At 36.3% G+C, this 21360-nt stretch overlaps 1 protein-coding gene and 1 non-coding gene across 2 annotated transcripts; one reads left to right on the forward strand and one right to left on the reverse strand.

The window, feature by feature from the left end:
- Positions 1 to 7181: 7181 nt before the first annotated feature.
- Positions 7182 to 7288, reverse strand: LOC131175732 (small nucleolar RNA R71). Its single transcript, XR_009145921.1, has one exon. It is a non-coding gene; the product is annotated as a small nucleolar RNA R71 (small nucleolar RNA).
- A 12167-nt stretch (positions 7289 to 19455) lies between these two features.
- LOC131175411 (DNA-binding protein RHL1-like) lies at positions 19456 to 20302 on the forward strand. The gene has a single exon (XM_058139643.1). It carries the CDS (start codon positions 19512 to 19514, stop codon positions 20199 to 20201), a length of 690 nt encoding a protein of 229 aa, XP_057995626.1. The 5' UTR covers positions 19456 to 19511; the 3' UTR covers positions 20202 to 20302.
- Positions 20303 to 21360: the final 1058 nt, after the last annotated feature.

Consider the following 21360-nt stretch of genomic DNA (forward strand, 5'->3'; position numbering starts at 1 on the left):
CTAAAGGAGACTCCTCACTTTCTTCTGGAATCACAATGATTGGTTTGGTAAAAACATCTGTGATTTTCGGGATAACTTTCACTTTCCTGAATGTTTTGTCAAACCTTTTATCCCTGAGCATATTCCTCATTCAGAATCTTCCATCCACTAGAGCATCTTCTTCATATCCCAAGCTGAAGTGACCGATCTTCTGAATAGCTGGTATAGGTTCAACAATCCCCTGTAACGCAGTGCCTAATCCCTTGCCCTTTTCATAGTCACTTTTCAACATTACCTTTACAACCATTGCCGCAGCTCCTTCATCCCTCGGGATAGTTCCTTGTAATTCTAGTGCTTGGAAAGAACTTTCCAAGGATCTTTCGATTGCTTCTACATAGGGAACCTATCACAACCTACTCCTCGTAAGATGTAACATGCTCCCATAGTACACCTAATGAATTACCATACTTCGCCTACCGATAACCCATTAAATATACCACAAGGGATTTTAAAACAATTTTCATTCATTTTTAAATTGGTGGTAAAATTTTTTTTTAGATATTAAAAACCTTTATTTAAAGTCCAAACATAAATCAAATTTTTAGATATTTAAAATCTCTATAATTTTTATAAAAATTTTGGCAGAGTGCCGTCTATATTTTGATAAAACAGTTCTTCAAAACCTGAAAATAAAGACACTCTCAACATTTTTCTCAATCACAACTCCATTATTCAATCCCATTTCACAAATCAACACAAGCAACTCAATACACAGTTTAAATTAAATCAAACATTGAAATATCTCATTAAGATAACAAAATCAATATTTACATTCATGGGAGTATTAAAAATGTAATAGTGCAAAACTTTATAAATATATAAAATCTCAAGATAACCTTACAATAATTTGTATTTGATTACAATCCAAAAATATATTACAAAAGAGTTGGTACAACTTCTCAAAAGAAATTTCATACATATAATTACAAAATTATATCAAAATCTAAAGTACAAGGGTATACCTATGATATACCCGAAGACAGTCTCATTATGCCTTTCAGTAATCTTGCTCAGTTGCTTTATATTTTCTTTCACCTGTGACAGCGTACAAAGCTATCGCTGAGTGGTGAACTCAGCGGTGCACAAACTAATAATTTAAACTTAGTACAAGTTATGCTGGACAATTCATAACAAATAAAAATTTAAAATTTCTAAATTCTTTAAAATTCATAACATTTAGAAATCAATATTTTCATTCATGCAAATTATTCATTTGAATAACATTTTGATCAAATAGTAATTCTTTATCTACATTTCATTTAAATCTCAAAACAATACAAAAATATTTTGAATCACTGATAAATTATTAATTTCAACCATAATTTATCAAACTATGCACAATTTAAAAGGCGTTGCCAACAATTCACACAGTTGAATCCATGAACCAAAATTCAAATAGATGCCATGTTGTACACCACGACATTTCAAACTCTCCCAATAATCGAGGCTAAAAGAGAGGAACAAAGACTAGCTAGTATATATGAGAACTCATTCAAACTCTTCCCCAACTAGCAAGCCAGAGAGGAAGGAACTCGCCCCATCTAGTGGAGAGATATATCACTAGACAAGCTAATGAGAATTCACAATATATATTGTCATGTCAACTGTGGTTTCAAAACATATTCAAAACAATTTCTATTTACCAAGTATTTACAAACCATTAACATATTGAATCATTATAAATTCATGCTCAAGGTTGGCAACACAGCAAACCTAAAATTTACAATCCTCAAAACCATGCAATAGATCCTTAAATGCATAAGAAAATTTACATTTAATTTATACAATTTCATTCAATAAATTAAAATCCTCAACACAACAAAATTATAAATCATAAAATAAACTTGTTCAAATCAATTTTGAAGTGAAAAGTAACAAAATAGTTAGTTGTGCATAAACCATATACAAGTCGCCTCTTGGCCTTGACTCGATGTCTCGAGTTCTTTTTCGGTATTCTTTTCCACTGAAACACGTAGTTTCACAGTGTTTCAGTATCACAATTTATCATAACTCCACAAATAAATTCAACTCTACTTATACCTAGCTTTAATATACTAAACTTGACATTCTTTAAAATTTATATTTCGGGGTTACTATTCATGACACTATTCAAGTTAATTTGTTGACTTTCTAAGGCTTAATAGGTATGGGAATTCTATTTCCACTCACATACCACATTTTGGTTACCTAATTTATTGGTTTTGGTTCTTTTCTCAAATTTTAAGTCTTTTAGGCAAAATTACAAAATTTCAATTTTGGTGTCCTGTTTTGCACTCTTCTATTGATCATGTTACTATTAGAATTTGACTAAGTTTTCTTCATAGAAGTTTTTCCTTATTGTCTTAAATTTATTTCCATTTTTAAATCACTCCATTTGGATTTTTGTAGCTCAAGTTATAGCCATTTGAACATGGATGGCCGGATTGGTCTTACCCAGATTTTCTGGGCAACTAATTTAGTTTTGGCAGTTTTAGGTCACTAAATTTGGGTGGCTAAATGACTTGGTTAAGGGCATAATTTGGGCTTGTGTTCTTCATGAAAGTTGTAGGGCTATGTCTCAGTTTTTTATTGGTAAAATTTTAGGTCATTTGGACTTGCCTAGCCAAGTTATGGCCAAATGAACAAACACCGTTCATTTGGTCATTTTGTACAAGTCAGAACACCTAGTTTCAGATTTGGTCATTTTGTTCACTAGGTTTTGGTCACTTTTTAGGCATGATCCCTAAATGAAAAATGTGTCATTTTGTGTCTAGTTTCATTCCCAATTGGCTTCACACCAATTGGGTTCGTTAATTTTCAGTTTTGGTCCCTGAAAGGGACCTTGGTCATGCTGCCCATAGAATGACCATAAGCAATCCGAATTTAAACCTATTTCTAACACTTCCTACGCACCACAATTGGTCATACATGCCCATTTTTCAACTCAAGCAAGGTCAAACACATTATTTGGCTAATTCTCACATTTTTCCTCCCAAAACCCTAGGTGCCAAAATCCTAATTCTTCAATAGCTTCAAATCATGAAATCAAAGTGTATAAACATTATCTACACACTCAATCAAACATGCCTACATATTTAATTGCATCCAAATCCATCAATTCCTACTTACTACTATATTGGCTGAAATCTCTAGTTACCAATCATGCATAGTTTTTCACTTTTCTTCATATAATTTCATTCAATCCTATCCTAAATCAACCATTAATACCAAAAAGGGAAGGTTAGATTAGCTTACCTTTCATGGAGCTTTTCCAATTCTCAAAATCCTTCCAAATTTTGTTGTTTTTTTTGCTTCAATTCTTCCTATCAAGTGTCAATTGAATGTTTTCTATTAATTTAGCATGGGGTTTATGGAAGAAATGGGAGTGTTAGAGCTTGGTAGTGTTGTTAATGGTGGAAAGAAAGAGAGAAGAGAGAAATTAATGAAATGGGGCGGCAAGGAGGTTGAAGAAGAAGATAATATTTTCTTTTTCTTTTTTTTTATCCTTTAATTTTAATTGGTCCCTTTTGTATTGTATTTATCCCATAATTTCCTAAATTTTAATTATAGCTTTATGATGTCATGAATCCTTATTTTCTTTTCTTTCTCTTTTTTTTTCTTTTTTTTTTCGCAATTATTTGGCTATTTGACTTGGTCATAAAGGTTGAAAAATTAAAATTAATTTTGACATCATATATGATGTCATCATCATGATGTAATAAGTCCCATTTTTATTCTTTTTCTTTTTCTTTAAATTTTTAATAGTTCTTTAATTTAATTTTTGATTCTGAAATTTTCTTTTCTCTAATTTTATTGGACAGTTAGGTCAGGAGTCAGCTCTAGGGGTGAATTAACCAAATTGCCCCTCGCTGGTTCGATCCGATTTGCTAGTTATTTGATATTTCTTTCGGATCCCTGACCTAATTGTTTGACCGGCTTAACAATTCTTTTTCGTGATTTTTTCTTTTCCACTGTGTTCGCAATAGTCCTAAGGACCGCGGCATCACATTTTACGGTTTGAAATTTGAGTTTAAATTGACCTCATAGTCCTTCCCAAGTAGGTCACCCATCGCTGTAACTCTCGGTTTATTTAACGTTTTATGTTTTGTTTTTCTTATTCATACTTAACTAATTGATAATTACTAATTATTTGTGTTCAAGGCTTATCTAGTTGTCTTAGATGTGGTTCTAATCCCCTTAATTATCCGACCGACACCGATCACTGGAATAGTGAAATATACCAGGCTATGCAAATAGGGGTGTTACAGAATCGATTGAGGTTTAGTGACTAGCATGGCTTCCTCCCCTCTTACTGTGATGATTTTGCCGCTCATGATGTATTTGATCCTCTGATGTAAAGTTGAAGGTACCACATTTGCCGAATGGATCCAGGGTCTCCCCAACAATATGGTGTATGCTGGCTCAATATCCATTGCTTAGAATGTGACGTTAAAAGTGCATGCCCTGATCTGAAGCGGCCAAAATATGTGTACCTAATAATCTCACTAGAGAGAGAGACATCACCATAGAGAGAAAAAATGGTGAGGGCTTCAGCAGCATCATCATTGTCATCGATGAAAAGCTCAGAGGCAGAGGTCTTAGAGTGGAAGAGACTGAAGAAGCTTTCATTCTCCAACAATCTCTTATCAAAAACTCCAGCGAAGACCCATTCACCTCTCAACCCATCCAAGGTCGTCTTGAAGCACCATGGCAAAGATATTCTCAGAAAATCTCAAAGAAAGAATCGCTTCCTCTTTTCTTTTCCTAGTTTTCTTGCTCCTATTGTTGCTGGCGGCAAGATTGGAGACTGATGCATACATTTTGCATAGTCATTTAGGTCTAATTTTATAACCATTTTTATTTGATTATTAGTCATTTTTAGCTAATTTCATTAGTTAATTAGTTAGTTTTTCATAGTTGTCAATTTTGCATTAATTTCTAATTTTTACTTTGTTTTGTAGGAAAAATGGTGTTTTTGAAGGACTGAAGAGAATTTTGCCATTGAGGAGTGTCTTCTACAGCCAAAGATGTCAAAAACAAGTTTTCAAGCTGAAATATGCATTGACCAAACTGTGCATAACTTGCTGCATAAGCTATGCAGATCTGCATAAGGAGAAAGATCACTGTTCCAGAACCAGCCGAAATGTGCATAAGGAGACTGCATAGCTTATGCACATTCTCGCCTCCCTTATGCACCTTCACGGAATTGTGCATAACCTATGCACCAAGTCATGCAGTTTCGCATAAGTGACTCAGAACCAGCCGAAAACTGCATAAGGGACTGCATAACTTATGCACTCCACTTATGCAGTCCCATAAAGAGCTCATTAATGAGCTAGCAGGAGATTCCCTCAAATAATTCCTCCTAGAACATACCATTTTAGGGCTCCATGTCAGAAAAATGCTATAAATAGTCTCATTATCCCATTTTAGAGGAGAGACAAAGGGAGCAGAAAAGGAAAGGAGGGGCTGAGCAGAATTTGAAGAGTCACCTTCACCTTCTACACCATTTTCAACCAAGATTTGCAGATTTCTTTCTTTCCTTACATTTTTCTACATTTCTAGTGTTTAATTTCTTACTTCTTAGCTTAGATTAAAGCTTTATTTCCATTTAAACTCATCATATCTTGTAAGCATTATGGATAGTGAGTAGTTTACTTTTGATTCTGGAGTAAGGGTTGTAATATTTGAGATATTTTGTGGATTTTGATTGGGTAATCCATATTTTGTGGTCTTAATGAGTTTTATTCATTTCTTGTGTGCTTAATGACATGCTTAGTGTAGGATCCCATTAAGTAATGTTCTTGATCCATGGTTGAAGCACCGAAAGGAGAAGGCCTTGTGATAGATAATCAAGAAATTGGACTTAATTAACTTAGACCTAGAAATAGGCTAAGGATTAAGAGGATTCACAGATTAATTAAAGAACTTAATGGGTCTTAATTAATTCTAACTCCACGAAAGTAGGATTAGTTTGATTAAGGCACTCTTTGTCTCACTCGAAAGGGAATTCAAAGGATTTAAGAATTAATCTCCTTAAAACCCATAAGTTTCATAAAATTGGATAACCGATTTAAATCCCAAAATAGCTCAAATATGAAATCCCGAACTCCGGAATCGCCTTTTTACCATTGTTAATTTTCAATTGAATTTAATTGCTTGCCATTTTCAATATTGCCATATTTGAACTTGCTTATTTCAATTTGATGCAATTTTAGTTTAATGCAATACATTGTTGAATAGAATATTGATTTTGCACATATAGATTTCATGCTCCATTACCCATCAATTCATTACTTTAATTTCATAAATATTTTGATTTAGTCAACTTTTATATCAAAAATTCAATCATTAACACGACTCCTCGTGGGATCGATATCTTTTCTATACTACTTGTACGACCCGTGCACTTGCGGTAGGGACGCATCAAGTTTTTGGCGCCGTTGCCAGGGAGTTGTTTGTTTAATATTGAATTTTTGATTATTTTAGTTGTTTATAGTTTTATCTTTGTTATCTTTTCATTTTGTGTTTGTTTGTTCTTTTTCAGGTACTTTTAACCTTTTATGAGAAGAGCTAGAAGCACAAGTGACACATCCTTACTGTTTAATCCTGAAATTGAAAAGTTTTGTAAGGCAAACAAGAAAGAAACCAGAAAAAGGAAAGAAGCATTGAGAGAAACTGAATTAGAAGCAGACATGGCTGATGAAAGAATTAGAATTGGTGTTGGTAATGCTGGAAATGATCGAAACAACGAAAATGCAGCCCAAGGTGAAGAAGTTGTTAATGCTAATCTGCCTAGGGGAAGTATGATGGATCATGCTTTTCCTCGTTTTGATGACTTGAGAGAGAGCATAGCAAGACCAAGGATTGATGCAAATAGTTACAAGATGGATTTTGGAGTCCTTCAAATGATTCAAAATTCTCAATTCGGAGGTCATCCTTTTGAAAATCCACACACTCATCTGAAGAAGTTTGCTATGATCTGTGACATGCAAAAACAACCTGGAGTGTCTGATGATGTAGCAAGACTGAAGCTATTCCCATTCTCTTTGAAAGATAGAGCATTGGATTGGCTTGATTCTTTACCTCACAACTCCATCACAAATTGGGAGCAGCTCACTGATGCATTTCTTGCACAATATTTTCTACCTGGAAAAACTCAAGAACTGAGGAATCAAATGACAGCTTTCAGACCAAGAGAGGATGAAACTCTATATGAGTCATGGATGAGATGGAAGGAATTAGAGAGATTATGCCCACATCATGCCATTCCAAAATGGATGATAAATCAGAATTTTTACACAAATGTCACTCCTGCAATCAGAGGGATTATTGATGCTCAAACAGGAGAAGAATTTATTATAAAGCATGAAGATGAAGCTTATGAGCTATTGGAGAAAATTGCAAAGAATACTCATCTTTGGAGTAGTCCAAGAGGACTAGCTCAAACTCAAAAGAGGCAAGCTGCTGGAATGTATGATCTTGACCCATTCAACATGATTAATGCAAAATTTGATGCACTTACTAATGTTTTGGCTAAGAAGATGGAAGATTTGAGTATGTTGGTTAGTTCAACATCATCAGCTAGAAGTTCACAACAAGTGGCTTACGCAGAGGAAACTACCAGCTGTGGAGTAGATTATGGAGAACAAGCAGCATAAGTTGGTAATTATGGAAATAAGCAAATGGGGAATCCTTACTCTCAAACTTACAATCCAAATTGGAGGAATCATCCCAACTTTTCATGGGGAAATCAGCAAAATCAAGTTCAAAATCAGAATTTTCAACCACATCAGCAACAAGGAGTTCCATATCAGCAAAATAGGCAACCACTGCCTAATTTTCAGCAGAAAAATATGAACCCTCCACCAAAACAGCAAGAACGAAATTCCACCACTGAAGCTTTATTGCAACAGATTCTTGCTAACCAAAATAAGCATGATGAGGAGATGAGAGAGATGAAAGCAAGGAGGGAACAGATGCAAACACATAACAGAATGCTGGAAAACCAGATTGCACAACAAGCATCTTCCTCAAGTGCTAAATCTTTTGGAAAACTGCCAAGTCAACCAGAAAACCCAAGAGAGCAATGTCAAGCTATTACTTTAAGAAGTGGGAGAGTTGTAAATAATGATGGGAGTGAAAAACACGAGAAGAGAGAAAATGAGAAAGAAACTGATGAGAGTGAAAAACAAGAGAGTGTAGAAAAATGTAAAGAGAAAATTGAAGAGAAGGAAGAGAAATATATACCTCCTGAGCCCTACAAGCCACAACTTCCCTTTCCACAAAGATTTCACAAAGCCAAGCTTAATAGGCAATTTGGGAAGTTCTTAGAGGTTTTGAAGAAACTTTACATAAATGTGCCTTTTGTTGATGCTCTTTCACAAATGCCCTCTTATGCAAAATTCTTGAAAGAAATTCTCTCAAACAAGAGGAAACTTGAAGATGATGAAACTGTAGCTTTGACTGAAGAATGTAGTGCTATCCTCCAAAGGAAACTTCCTCCAAAGCTCAAGGATCCAGGGAGTTTTTCAATTCCATGCCACATTGGAGAGTCTTGTTCTACAAAATCTTTATGTGATTTAGGGGCTAGTGTTAGCCTTATGCCCCTCTCCATTTATGAAAAGCTCAACATGGGAGATCTTAAGCCAACCCATATTTCTCTTCAGTTAGCTGACAGGTCAATTAAGTATCCTGAAGGGATTTTGGAGAATGTGCCTCTGAAGGTTGGGAAGTTCTACATACCTGTTGACTTTGTCATCTTGGACATGGAGGAAGATTTTAATATCCCAATCATCTTGGGAAGGCCTTTCCTGGCTACAACAGGAGCATTGATTGATGTGAAAGGAGAAAAGCTGACTCTTAGGGTTGGTGAAGAGCAATTGGTTTTCAATATTAATAACACTATGAAAAAGCATCATTCTGAAGCTGATACTTGCTTGAGAGTTGATATCATTGATGAGTTGGTTGAAGAACACTTCAAAAAGAAATATCCAGAAGATCCACTTGAAAATTGTTTGGTTCATGGAGGAGGCATAGACTATGACAACCCTCATGTAGCTGCATATGCTCAATACTTAGAGGGAAGTCCACCATTCACTTCTGCTCCAGTTTTTCAACTCACACAAGAGGAAAAAGCAGAATCTAAGCAACCATCATTCAAGGAAGAAGATGCACCTAAGGTAGAACTTAAGCAACTTCCTTCTCAGCTCAGGTATGAATTTCTTGGCACTAATAACACTTATCTAGTAATTGTAAATGCAAACTTGAGTACCTTAGAGGCTGATAAGTTGTTAAGAGTGTTGAGACAATTTAGAAAAGTCTTAGGATGCACCATAGATGACATTAAGGGAATAAGCCCACACTTTTGCATGCATAGAATCATTTTGGAAGAAAATTGTAAGCCATCTATTGAACATCAGAGGAGGTTGAACCCAAATATGAAAGAAGTTGTTAAAAAGGAAATTTTGAAGTTGCTTGATGCAGGGATCATTTACCCTATCTCAGATAGTACTTGGGTGAGCCCAGTACATGTTGTCCCAAAAAAGGGTGGAATGACAGTGGTCAAAAATGAAAATAATGAATTAATTCCCACCAGAACAGTGACTAGTTGGCGTATGTGCATAGATTACAGAAAATTAAATGTTGCCACTAGAAAAGATCATTTTCCACTTCCCTTCATTGATAAGATGTTAGAAAGATTGGCTAGGCATTCTTACTTTTGCTATTTAGATGGATATTCAGGTTTTTTTCAAATCCCTATCCATCCAAATGATCAAGAGAAAACCACTTTTACTTGTCCATATGGAACCTTTGCTTATAGAAGGATGCCATTTGGGTTGTGTAATGCACTGGCCACTTTTCAAAGGTGCATGATGGCAATCTTCTCAGATTTCATTGAAGACATAATGGAGGTTTTTATGGACGATTTTTCTGTTTATGGATCTTCATTTGACATATGCTTGGCTAACCTTTCTAAAATTTTGCATCGATGTGTAGATACTGACCTTGTGTTAAACTGGGAAAAGTGTCATTTCATGGTTCAGGAAGGGATAGTGCTTGGACATTTGGTGTCTAACAGAGGAATAGAGGTTGATAAAGCCAAAGTTGAAGTGATAGAGAAGATGGCTCCTCCTACCAATGTCAAGGGAATTCGAAGTTCCTAGGACACGCCGGGTTCTACAGACGCTTTATCAAGGATTTTTCCAAAATAGCTAAACCTTTGTCTAATTTGTTAAGTAATGATACACCATTTATATTTGACAAAGAGTGTTTGGATGCCTTTTGCAGGTTGAAGCAAGCTCTTATCACTGCACCAATCATGCAACCACCTGATTGGAGCCTACCTTTTGAAATTATGTGTGATGCTAGCAACTATGCAATTGGAGCTGTTCTTGGTCAAAGAAAGGACAAAAGGCTTATGCTATTTATTATGCTAGTAGAACACTGGATGAGGCTCAAACAAATTATGCAACAACTGAAAAGGAATTTTTAGCAATTGTCTTTGCATTAGAAAAGTTCAGACCTTACATTATTGACTCAAAGGTGGTTATATTTTGGATCATGCGACCATCGGTATTTGCTCAAGTAAAAGGAAGCTAAGCCTAGGCTCATTAGGTGGATTCGATGTTAAAAGAATTTGAATTGGAGATTAGAGATAAGAAGAGAGCTGAAAATGTAGTTCTTGATAATCTTAGTAGGTTGAAATTGGATGGTGAAGAATTGGATGAAATCCCTATTGATGAGTTTTCTTGGATGAACAACTTTTCTCTCTTGTTGCTAAACTACCTTGGTATCTGAGACTTTGTGAATTATCTATCTTGTGGAGTTTTACCTCTAGGTATGACATGGCAACAAAAGAAAAAGTTTTTGCATGAAGTGAAATTTTATAGATGGGATGATCCTTTACTCTTCAGGAGATGTTGTGATGGTTTAATAAGGAGATGTATTCCTGAAGAGGAGATACAGAGTATTTTGCATCATTGCCATGCTTCTGATTATGGAGGACATTTTGGAATCTCTAAAACAGCTAGTAAAATTTTGCAAGCTGGTTTCTTTTGGCCAAATCTTTTTAAGGATGTGAGGAAATTTGTGTCGGATTGTGATAAATGTCAAAGGAGTGGAAATTTGTCAAAAAGAGATCAAATGCCCCTAAATAATATTCTTGAAGTGGAATTATTTGATGTTTGGGGAATAGATTTTATGGGGCCATTCCCTCCTTCATATGGTAATAAATACATCTTAGTTGGAGTTGACTATGTGTCAAAGTGGGTGGAAGCTATTGCAACTCCAACTAATGATGCTAGAGTGGTAGTGAAATTCTTGAAGAAATTTGTCTTGAGCAGATTTGGAGCTCCTAGGGCTATAATTAGTGATGGGGGTTCCCATTTTTGTAATAAGCAATTTGAGAGCCTAATGAGGAAGTATGGTGTAGTGCACAAGATAGCTACACCATACCACCCTCAAACTTCAGGACAAGTTGAAATTTCTAACAGAGAGCTCAAACATATTTTGGAGAAAACAGTGAACAATTCTCGGAAAGATTGGTCTATCAAACTAGATGATGCTTTATGGGCATATAGGACTGCCTACAAAACCCCTATAGGAACTACTCCCTTTAGGTTAGTGTATGGTAAGTCTTGTCATTTACCAGTGGAGCTAGAACATAGAGCATATTGGGCCATTCAAACCTTGAATTTTGATCTTAAGCAAGCTGGTGAGAAAAGGTTGTTACAACTTAATGAGCTTGAGGAATTGAGGATGGATGCTTATGAAAGTGCCCGTATTTACAAAGAAAGAACTAAAGTTTGGCATGATAAGCATCTGAGAAAAAAGGAATTCAAAGAAGGTGATTTAGTTTTGTTGTTTAACTCAATATTGAAATTGTTCCCCGGGAAACTCAAGTCAAGGTGGACTGGTCCATATAGAGTTTCTAAAGTTTTCCCTTATGGAGCAATTGAAATTTGGAGTGAAAAATCTGGGAATTTCAAGGTCAATGGGCATAGATTGAAACATTACATAACTGGAGACCCAATAATAGGAGCAAGCTGTTACAAGCTCTCCAATCCCTCACCTCTTTTCAGTGAAATTCATGAAGAGTCCAGCTAAGGACTATAAATTAGCCCTCTTGGGAGGCATCCCAAGTCCTTTTATTTTGCTTTTGCTAATTTACTCTCATTTTCATTGATTTAGTTTTTATCTTAAATCTCCCCAAATTCAATTTTTGACATTGTTAAATCTTGTCCCTTGTAGATGTAATTCCATGAAGAAAGGCTGGTGAACTGTTGGGGAAGTAATTCTTAACTTGAGAATTTTGTTCTTCAAAAGAACTGATTTGGTTTTTGCTGCATAACCTTTGCAGGAGCTGCAATCTGGTTTATGCAGAGGAAAAGTACATTCTGCAGCAAAAAGGGTGTCTGCAGCAAATGGCTTGTGTTTTTGGTGAGGTTGGGTGTGTAACTTTTTAATACTTGTGCTTATAATGTTAATATGGTGGTAAGTGAGTCATTTTTGCAGTTTTGAGCTTCTTTGGGTTATAGGATACAAGGTAGAAATGCTGCATTTTCTTGGCAAAACTTGGAGAGTTCATTTCTCATTTGTGGTTAGATGCAACTTCATGCAGATTTTATGGAGTTTTATGTGCTAAATGTTGATTTGCAGAATTTGACTTAAAATGGCATAGTTCTCAAAGGTCTTTTATGTAGGATCCATTTTTACATGCTTGTGTGATGCCTTTTTGATACACTTTGTATATATTGATGTGTTTTTAGTGAAAATTTCTCATGGTTTATGCTTCATGGAATTATATTTCTTCATTTTAGGGTATTTTTCACACTTGCAAATCATGTTCCATTGCAATCTTAATTTTGTTGAATTGTGCATAAGCAACTGCATAGCTTATGCAATCCTGTATAACCACAATTCTTGCCATTTTCCACCTTTATTGCAAGTGCATAAGGAGAGTGCATAGCTTATGCAACTCTGCATAACCTCATTTTGTCAAATTTCATATCTGTCAAAACTTGCATAAGGTGAGTGCATGACTTATGCACATTTGCACAACTTCAAATTCTGCATTTTCTCTCTCTGCCGAAGTCTGCATAAGCAACGTGCATGGCCTATGCACTTCTGCATGACCAGAAACTCCAAAAATTCAAACCTGCCGAGGGGTGCATAAGGAAGGTGCATAACTTATGCACTTTTGCATAACCAGAAACTCCAAAAATTCAAACCTGCCTAGGGGTGCATAAGCAACGCGCATGGCCTATGCACTTCTGCATGACCAGAAACCCAGAAAAACCAAAGTTACCGAGACCTGCATAAGCAGAGTGCATAGCTTATGCACTTCTGCATGACCTCATACTCTGAATCTCAAAACCTACCGAAGAGTGCATAAGCAGAGTGCATAGCTTATGCACATCTGCATGACCACCAACCCAAGTTCCAAAAATTACCGAAGAGTGCATGAGCAGAGTGCATGACCTATGCACTTCTGCATGACCCGATTTTCTGAAAAACCAATTCTGCCGAGAGGTGCATAAGGGGAGTGCATGACTTATGCACTCCCGCATGACTTCACTTCCCAATTTTCAAAAGTTGCCGAGACCTGCATAAACAACGTGCATGGCCTATGCACTTCTGCATGACATATTTTTCTGAACTTCAAAACAAGGAAACACTTGCATAAGCTGGTGCATAAGCTATGCACATGCACTTTCCCCTTATGCAGTCTTTCACAAAACCCATTTAAATCAATTTTTTTTTTCCTTTTTCTTTCCCACCTTCACCCCGATAAACCTGTTCACTGCCCTTCTTCTCTCACAATCCTCATTCCGGCATAACTCCTCCTCACGCCTTCTTCTCCATTTCGATTCTCACTACATTTGCCCTAATTCTCATTCTTCTTCGATTTTCTTCTTTCCCCATTACCTTTTCCATCTTCTTCATCGGCAATGGAGTCACCTCCCCACTCCCGTCCAGCTTCTCCTCTCGAAGTCTCTCCATTGTCATCGATACCCCCCACTTCCAATTCTCCTCCACAAGCGACACCCCCACCACCTCCCCCAACCACATACAAACGTAAAATCTGGTCCAAATCTGTGCGACCCATGTCCTCTGCCCCTCCTCTGTCCAAACGCAAAGACCCACCCACCCCATTGTCGGAACCGCCACCCAAAAAGCCAAAAGCTCCAGCCTCTACACCCTCTTCCAACAAAAAGACAATTTCGGCAGCCTCACATGTATCAAAGCTACCCTGGCCTCTTCCTGATACAATTCAAAAGGGAGCTTTTAAGCGACTCAAGGATAGGAGGGTCCAACCCACTAGGTATATATCTGCCGATTCTCTACAATCCCTTGGTTTATTTGACAATGTAGTTGCATATCTTGATGGGATGGGTTGGATGGAATTTGTGCATAAACAGGAGATAGTTTATCCAACTCTAGTTTTGGAGTTTATTTCTTCATTCTCTGCTACCCTTAAATTGCATGATGTAGACCATAAACCAATTATGAAATTTAGATGCTTGGGGCAAAATAGAGAGCTGTCATTGGACCAATTTCATAGCATTTTTGGTTTTGCTATTGATGGGTTATTTAGAGTACCACATACTGGAGTAGAGCTAGCCAACAAGGGCATTTGGAATGCTACCCAATTTTGGAGAATCATCACAAACCAACCTCAAACTTTCTCTGCTGGAAGATCAAAAACATCCCAAATACTTGACCCTGCACTTAGGTTTATTCATAAGCTGATTGCTAGCACAATATTGGGCAGAGGGACTAGTTCTGGTGCTGTAGGAAAATCTGAACTCTTTATGTTATGGTGTGCATTTAACAAAGTTAAGGTTTCTCCTGGTTATTTCTTTTGTGAACATGTGCTGCATATTGCCACCAAATCCATAGGTGACATTGTTTTGGGTGGCCTCATCACTGTCATAGCCAAGCATTTTGGTTTTAATCCTGCAGAGCACTCAATACCAGCACTTGTGGACACTTTATATTTTGATACTGCACACTTAACCAAAACAGGGTTCAATTTGTCATATTTTGATACTGCCCACCCTGCAGCAGAAACTGAGCCTATTGCACAACCAGAAACCCAACCTTTCACATCAGTCCCACAGCACCCTACTACACCTACCCCACCCCCTCAGCCTGCTCAGGACACCCCAGCAGCCTCTGCTCAGCCCATTCCTCCTACAGCTGAACCTACCTCATCCACAGCCCCTCCTGCATTCAACACTAAAGCCTTATTCACCTACCTTGATAGGCTTAGTGATGATATCTACTTTGTGGATAGGAAGCTTGACACTGGTCTTGATACACTCAAGGATCGTCATGATCACCTATTTGACCTTGTCATGGAAACCAAGGACAAACAGAAAGAATTGAAGGAAATGGTGAAGCAACTCATGATCTTTTTGGGCATGCCACCCCTACCTCCATCACCTCCTCCAGCACCATCATTTCGACAGCCAGCAGCAGCCACCAGCCCCTTAGCAACATCCTTGGACAAAGGCAAAACAATAGACATAGATTAGCTTCTGTTTTACTTTTGTTCAATCTTGTAGGACCTTTTCTTTGTAAATATGTTCAAACATTTATAGTTTGTTTCAAATTATGTTTGTTTGTTTTGAATTAGTTTGTTTTAAATTCTGTTTTTCTTGAAGTTTTTATTGGATAGCTATTACATTAGTCTTATTTAATTTTCATTGCACTTATTGCCCTTTTGTACATATTTGCCCATACTCTGTATATATTTCAATACTTCTACTGCTGGTTGTACATTTCCCTTGCCAATTCCCATGCAGCAGCTTTTGTATACACTGCACAGGTTTTATTTCCCTTATGCAACTGTTTTGCATAGCCTGTGTAACCCTTTCTGCTACTTATGCAGCACTGCACAGGTTGTATTCCCCTTATGCAACTGTCCTGCATAGCCTATGCAACATATATTGCCTCTTATGCAGCACCGCACGGCTTATGCACCTTACTTATGCACATGCTCTGGACTTAACTCTGCATAACACATGCGGTTTCTTATGCATCCCTTTATCTTGAATTCTCATCTGCTACATACCAGGTAACTCTTTCTTTTTGCTCTTAATCTTTACAATTCCTGGTAATTACCATTTACTTTGACTTTTGATAACACATTGCATGAGACATTGAGGAAAATGTCCAATTTTGAGTTTGGGGGTGCACATTCTGATTTTTGCTTAATTTTTGCTTCATTTTTCACATTTTGAGTATAGGAGCATCTCATCCCATTTCATTTACATATATTGTAAATATTTTACATATACATCCAGACATACATATACATAACACATTTACACACACATTATACACCACTTAGAATTGTACACATTGCATACAAATAGACAAATAGATTCACATGCATCCCATTTAGTTAATGCATTGCTCATTTTTAGGAATCATGCATCATGCATTAAAATCTTTTGCCAAATCCCTTGAGTTTTGAAAAGTTACCTATGAGAGTGATTTGACTCACCCTTTAGTTGGGTTTGTGGATTGAAAGTTCCTAAGAGGTGCAAAGTTTTGAAGTGTTATCCCTTGCCTATATCTTCTTAGCCAAAAAGCCACCCAACTAGTCATTTGGAGATGGAAGTGTTTAGAGGGAATTATTGGATATAAGGTAGTCAAATGATGTCTCACCAATCCTAGAACAAATTTTCTAAACCTTTCAAGGCGAAATACCAGCTTATACTTGAAAAGAGAAATGATTAGGCATTCTTTGATTTAAACCCTCTCATTTTAAACCTTTGGCCTTTTTCCTAATTAAAATTAACCCTTGCAAACCCCTTTGAGCCTTTTTATCCCTAATTTTTCTTGAAATCCTTATTACCACCTAGCCAATGAACCAAACACTCCAACCCTTTTCATGAGAATAATTATTCATAATATTAGGTACATAAAAAAATATAAAAAATAAAAAAAAGAAAAAGAAAAAAAATATACAATAAAAGGGAGAAGAAATGCTTGTCATCTTGTAAAAGTGCTAGTATATGTACTTTTCATTATTGTCATTCAAATTGAAAGAAATCCACCCAAAGTATTAAAAGAAATGAGTTTGGGGGTGGCATTTTTAGGGACAATCATCAAAAGAAAATACAAAATGCAAGTTTAAAAAATCAAATGTCCCTCATTTTTATGTGTTTTGTAAACTATGCTAGCACTTGACAATTCTCATTGTGTATTTCTCTCCTCCACTTATATATATAAAAAAAAAGAAGAAAAAAAAATGTAATAAAATAAAAAGGTGTACCCTATGTTGTCAAAATTGAAAATATTCTCATGCTTTGAACCCTTTTTACCCATTTTTCTTAGCCTCATTTTGAACCCCATGGCCCCATTACATCCCTAAAAAGACCTTTGATCTCTTGATAGTACTTGCTACATTAGTGGAGATGGGAGTAGGGAATTTGCCTATTGGATTGGAAAACTATTCACTCATTTATTCAACTCCATCATTCTATATAGAGACACTTTGGTTATTGATTGTCCATGAATTCCTTTTGAGCATGACTCTCTCTCTTTTGATTGGTTGGTTTGGGGATTTTGAATGATAATTGACTTGATGGCTAAGCGGTGAAAGCTTGGATAAGCATTAGATTCTTTGCATTTTGAAGGATGGGTACATGGATTGTTGGTATGGCTAAAGGTGTGTTTAGTTACTTTAGTAGGTAATTTTCATAGCTCTTTAGATAAGGCACCCCTAAAAAAATTTTTGCATTTCATTTTAAAGTTTGCTTGAGGACAAGCAAAAGCTTGAGTTTAGGGGTATTTGATGCATACATTTTGCATAGTCATTTAGGTCTAATTTTATAACCATTTTTATTTGATTATTAGTCATTTTTAGCTAATTTCATTAGTTAATTAGTTAGTTTTTCATAGTTGTCAATTTTGCATTAATTTCTAATTTTTACTTTGTTTTGTAGGAAAAATGGTGTTTTTGAAGGACTGAAGAGAATTTTGCCATTGAGGAGTGTCTTCTACAGCCAAAGATGTCAAAAACAAGTTTTCAAGCTGAAATATGCATTGACCAAACTGTGCATAACTTGCCGCATAAGCTATGCAGATCTGCATAAGGAGAAAGATCACTGTTCCAGAACCAGCCGAAATGTGCATAAGGAGACTGCATAGCTTATGCACATTCTCGCCTCCCTTATGCACCTTCACGGAATTGTGCATAACCTATGCACCAAGTCATGTAGTTTCGCATAAGTGACTCAGAACCAGCCGAAAACTGCATAAGGGACTGTATAACTTATGCAGTCCACTTATGCAGTCCCATAAAAAGCTCATTAATGAGCTGGCAGGAGATTCCCTCAAATAATTCCTCCTAGAACATACCATTTTAGGGCTCCATGTCAGAAAAATGCTATAAATAGTCTCATTATCCCATTTTAGAGGAGAGACAAAGGGAGCAGAAAAGGAAAGGAGGGGCTGAGCAGAATTTGAAGAGTCACCTTCACCTTCCACACCATTTTCAACCAAGATTTGCAGATTTCTTTCTTTCCTTACATTTTTCTACATTTATAGTGTTTAATTTCTTACTTCTTAGCTTAGATTAAAGCTTTATTTCCATTTAAACTCATCATATCTTGTAAGCATTATGGATAGTGAGTAGTTTACTTTTGATTCTGGAGTAAGGGTTGTAATATTTGAGATATTTTGTGGATTTTGATTGGGTAATCCATATTTTGTGGTCTTAATGAGTTTTATTCATTTCTTGTGTGCTTAATGACATGCTTAGTGTAGGATCCCATTAAGTAATATTCTTAATCCATGGTTGAAGCACCGAAAGGAGAAGGCCTTGTGATAGATAATCAAGAAAGTGGACTTAATTAACTTAGACCTAGAAATAGGCTAAGGATTAAGAGGATTCACAGATTAATTAAAGAACTTAATGGGTCTTAATTAATTCTAACTCCACGAAGGTAGGATTAGTTTGATTAAGGCACTCTTTGTCTCACTCGAAAGGGAATTCAAAGGATTTAAGAATTAATCTCCTTAAAACCCATAAGTTTCATAAAATTGGATAACCGATTTAAATCCCAAAATAGCTCGAATATGAAATCCCGAACTCCGGAATCGCCTTTTTACCATTGTTAATTTTCAATTGAATTTAATTGCTTGCCATTTTCAATATTGCCATATTTGAACTTACTTATTTCAATTTGATGCAATTTTAGTTTAATGCAATACATTGTTGAATAGAATATTGATTTTGCACATATAGATTTCACGCTCCATTACCCATCAATTCATTACTTTAATTTCATAAATATTTCGATTTAGTCAACTTTTATATCAAAAATTCAATCATTAACACGACTCCTCGTGGGATCGATATCTTTTCTATACTACTTGTATGACCTGTGCACTTGCGGTAGGGACGCATCAGAGACCTTAAGGATTTGGGAACTATAAATCCCATTCTCTATCTCCATTTTCCCTATGGTGAAATGAAGCTATTTGGGACCATTGTCTATCCAAAGAATAGATACCTAATGTTGCAGTTCTCTAGGGGTGGCAAGAATGTTTTGTGTGAAGATTACTTTGATAGCATGATTGTGTTTTCTGATGCATGGTGGATTGGAATGAAAGAAGAGAACCCAGAAGAGGCCCAACTTGATTTTCCCAAGCAAATGTTTGAGGGACAGAGACAAGAAGTTGAGTATGACTTTAAAGGTGGGGCAGGAGCGGCATCTGTAAATAAGGAAGTTGTTCACAAAAGTGGTATTAAATATGTAGAAAATGAGACCACTGAAACTGAGCTTGAAAATGATCTATCCGATGATAAAAGCAATTTGAATGATTTGATGGAAACTGCACAAACTCGACATTCTGAGCAAACTGTTGGGAAAACATTCAAGTTTGCAGAAGCTTCTTCTGGAGATGATTCTGTTGAAAGCATTGAGGCTAATATAGCTAAGGAAGAAGGAGAAGAAGAAAAGAATGTAAAATCTAATTCTTCTTCCGCCATACTTCTTGACTTTGAAAATGAGGGTGCTATTGAAGGGAATTATTCTTCTGGAAAAATTCAAGCTTATGCCATGTCGGGGACCAAGTTTAAGAAGCTGTTGGAATCTGCTGTATTAAGAACATCTAATGAACACTCTGAGTCACACAGTACTCATGGTTCACTCGTTTAAGCCACTATTTCTACATTATTCAATAAAGCACATGGTAAAAGGAAAGTAGAAGAAAAGAAAGAGCCAAGAAAGTCAAGGAAATCTCCATCATCAAAAGTTTCTGATCATATCCTCATCACACATCTCATTTGCTAGGACGCCCTCCCAGCCGCTAGACGGTAAACAGTTAAAGCAGCCCTGTCCATCTCAATCTACACCATTGATTATAATTGTAAGGATGGATCTGGAGCCCTCAAATCAAAAGCAGATGACAGATTCGGTGCCTTTTGTTCCCAGCCTTTGGATCCATTTTGTAAGGAAAGACCCTTGACCGTTGGATTAAGGGATAAAAGGACAAATATTCTGAATGGAATCCTGACCCTCCATTTTGATTCTCTTTAATTATCAGACATCAAATTATTTCCTTTTGATCCCTTTTAATGTGACGTTAGGCTGTAGACATCATATTTTGGCCGACCTTCAAAGACAAGGTTCTTTTAAAATTGAAACTTTATTATCCGTTCTCAACTGATGTCCCAATCATAGGTAGTTTTTTTGAACTTACCGATGGCTCGTCTCTGGAACAAATCGATCTTGCACTCAAGTTAGATTGCTTTCCCATCCCTTGGTCTTTATCAGATGAGTTCGAGTCAATATTGGATCTCCAGACCATCCAATCTTGCCTACTATTGTTCTCCGATCTCTCTATGTGCAAATACCGCAAAATTCCATTTGACTAATGTTGTGATTAGGCTTCTTGCTTGAATTGCCCAAATATTCCTCAAATGAAGTTAAGGTTTTATTCGGTCTCTAAATAATGGTTCTGATCTTAAAAATTCAAGTCATTTTCAAATCTTTGCAATTCTAATGTTCTAAAGTTCCATTCGATATGGCTTCGTCTGATCTCATGTTCACGTGTAATATTTTTTCGATCTCTTGGAGTAATTTGATATCTTATGATTAATAGTCACTCTCAGGTTTAATGTTCAACTGTTTTCAATCAATTAAGTACTCAGACAATTTGCTTTGGATACTTTTCGATCTTATCAAGAAATTGAACATAAAAGACTTCAATTCATTTCAAAATAAAATATACAAGTCAATTAGTAGGGGGGTCTTCTCTACCCTGCTCCCCAATTACATTCCTCTCTCTCTCCTCACCCTCGTGCTCCTCATCGCT

This window comes from Hevea brasiliensis, chromosome 17, assembly GCF_030052815.1.
Source record: "Hevea brasiliensis isolate MT/VB/25A 57/8 chromosome 17, ASM3005281v1, whole genome shotgun sequence".
Lineage (NCBI taxonomy): Eukaryota > Viridiplantae > Streptophyta > Magnoliopsida > Malpighiales > Euphorbiaceae > Hevea > Hevea brasiliensis.

Coding starts and splice junctions, on each gene's coding strand:
- LOC131175411 (XM_058139643.1), top strand. CDS start 19,512: ATGAAGCTATTTGGGACCATTGTCTATCCAAAGAATAGATACCTAATG.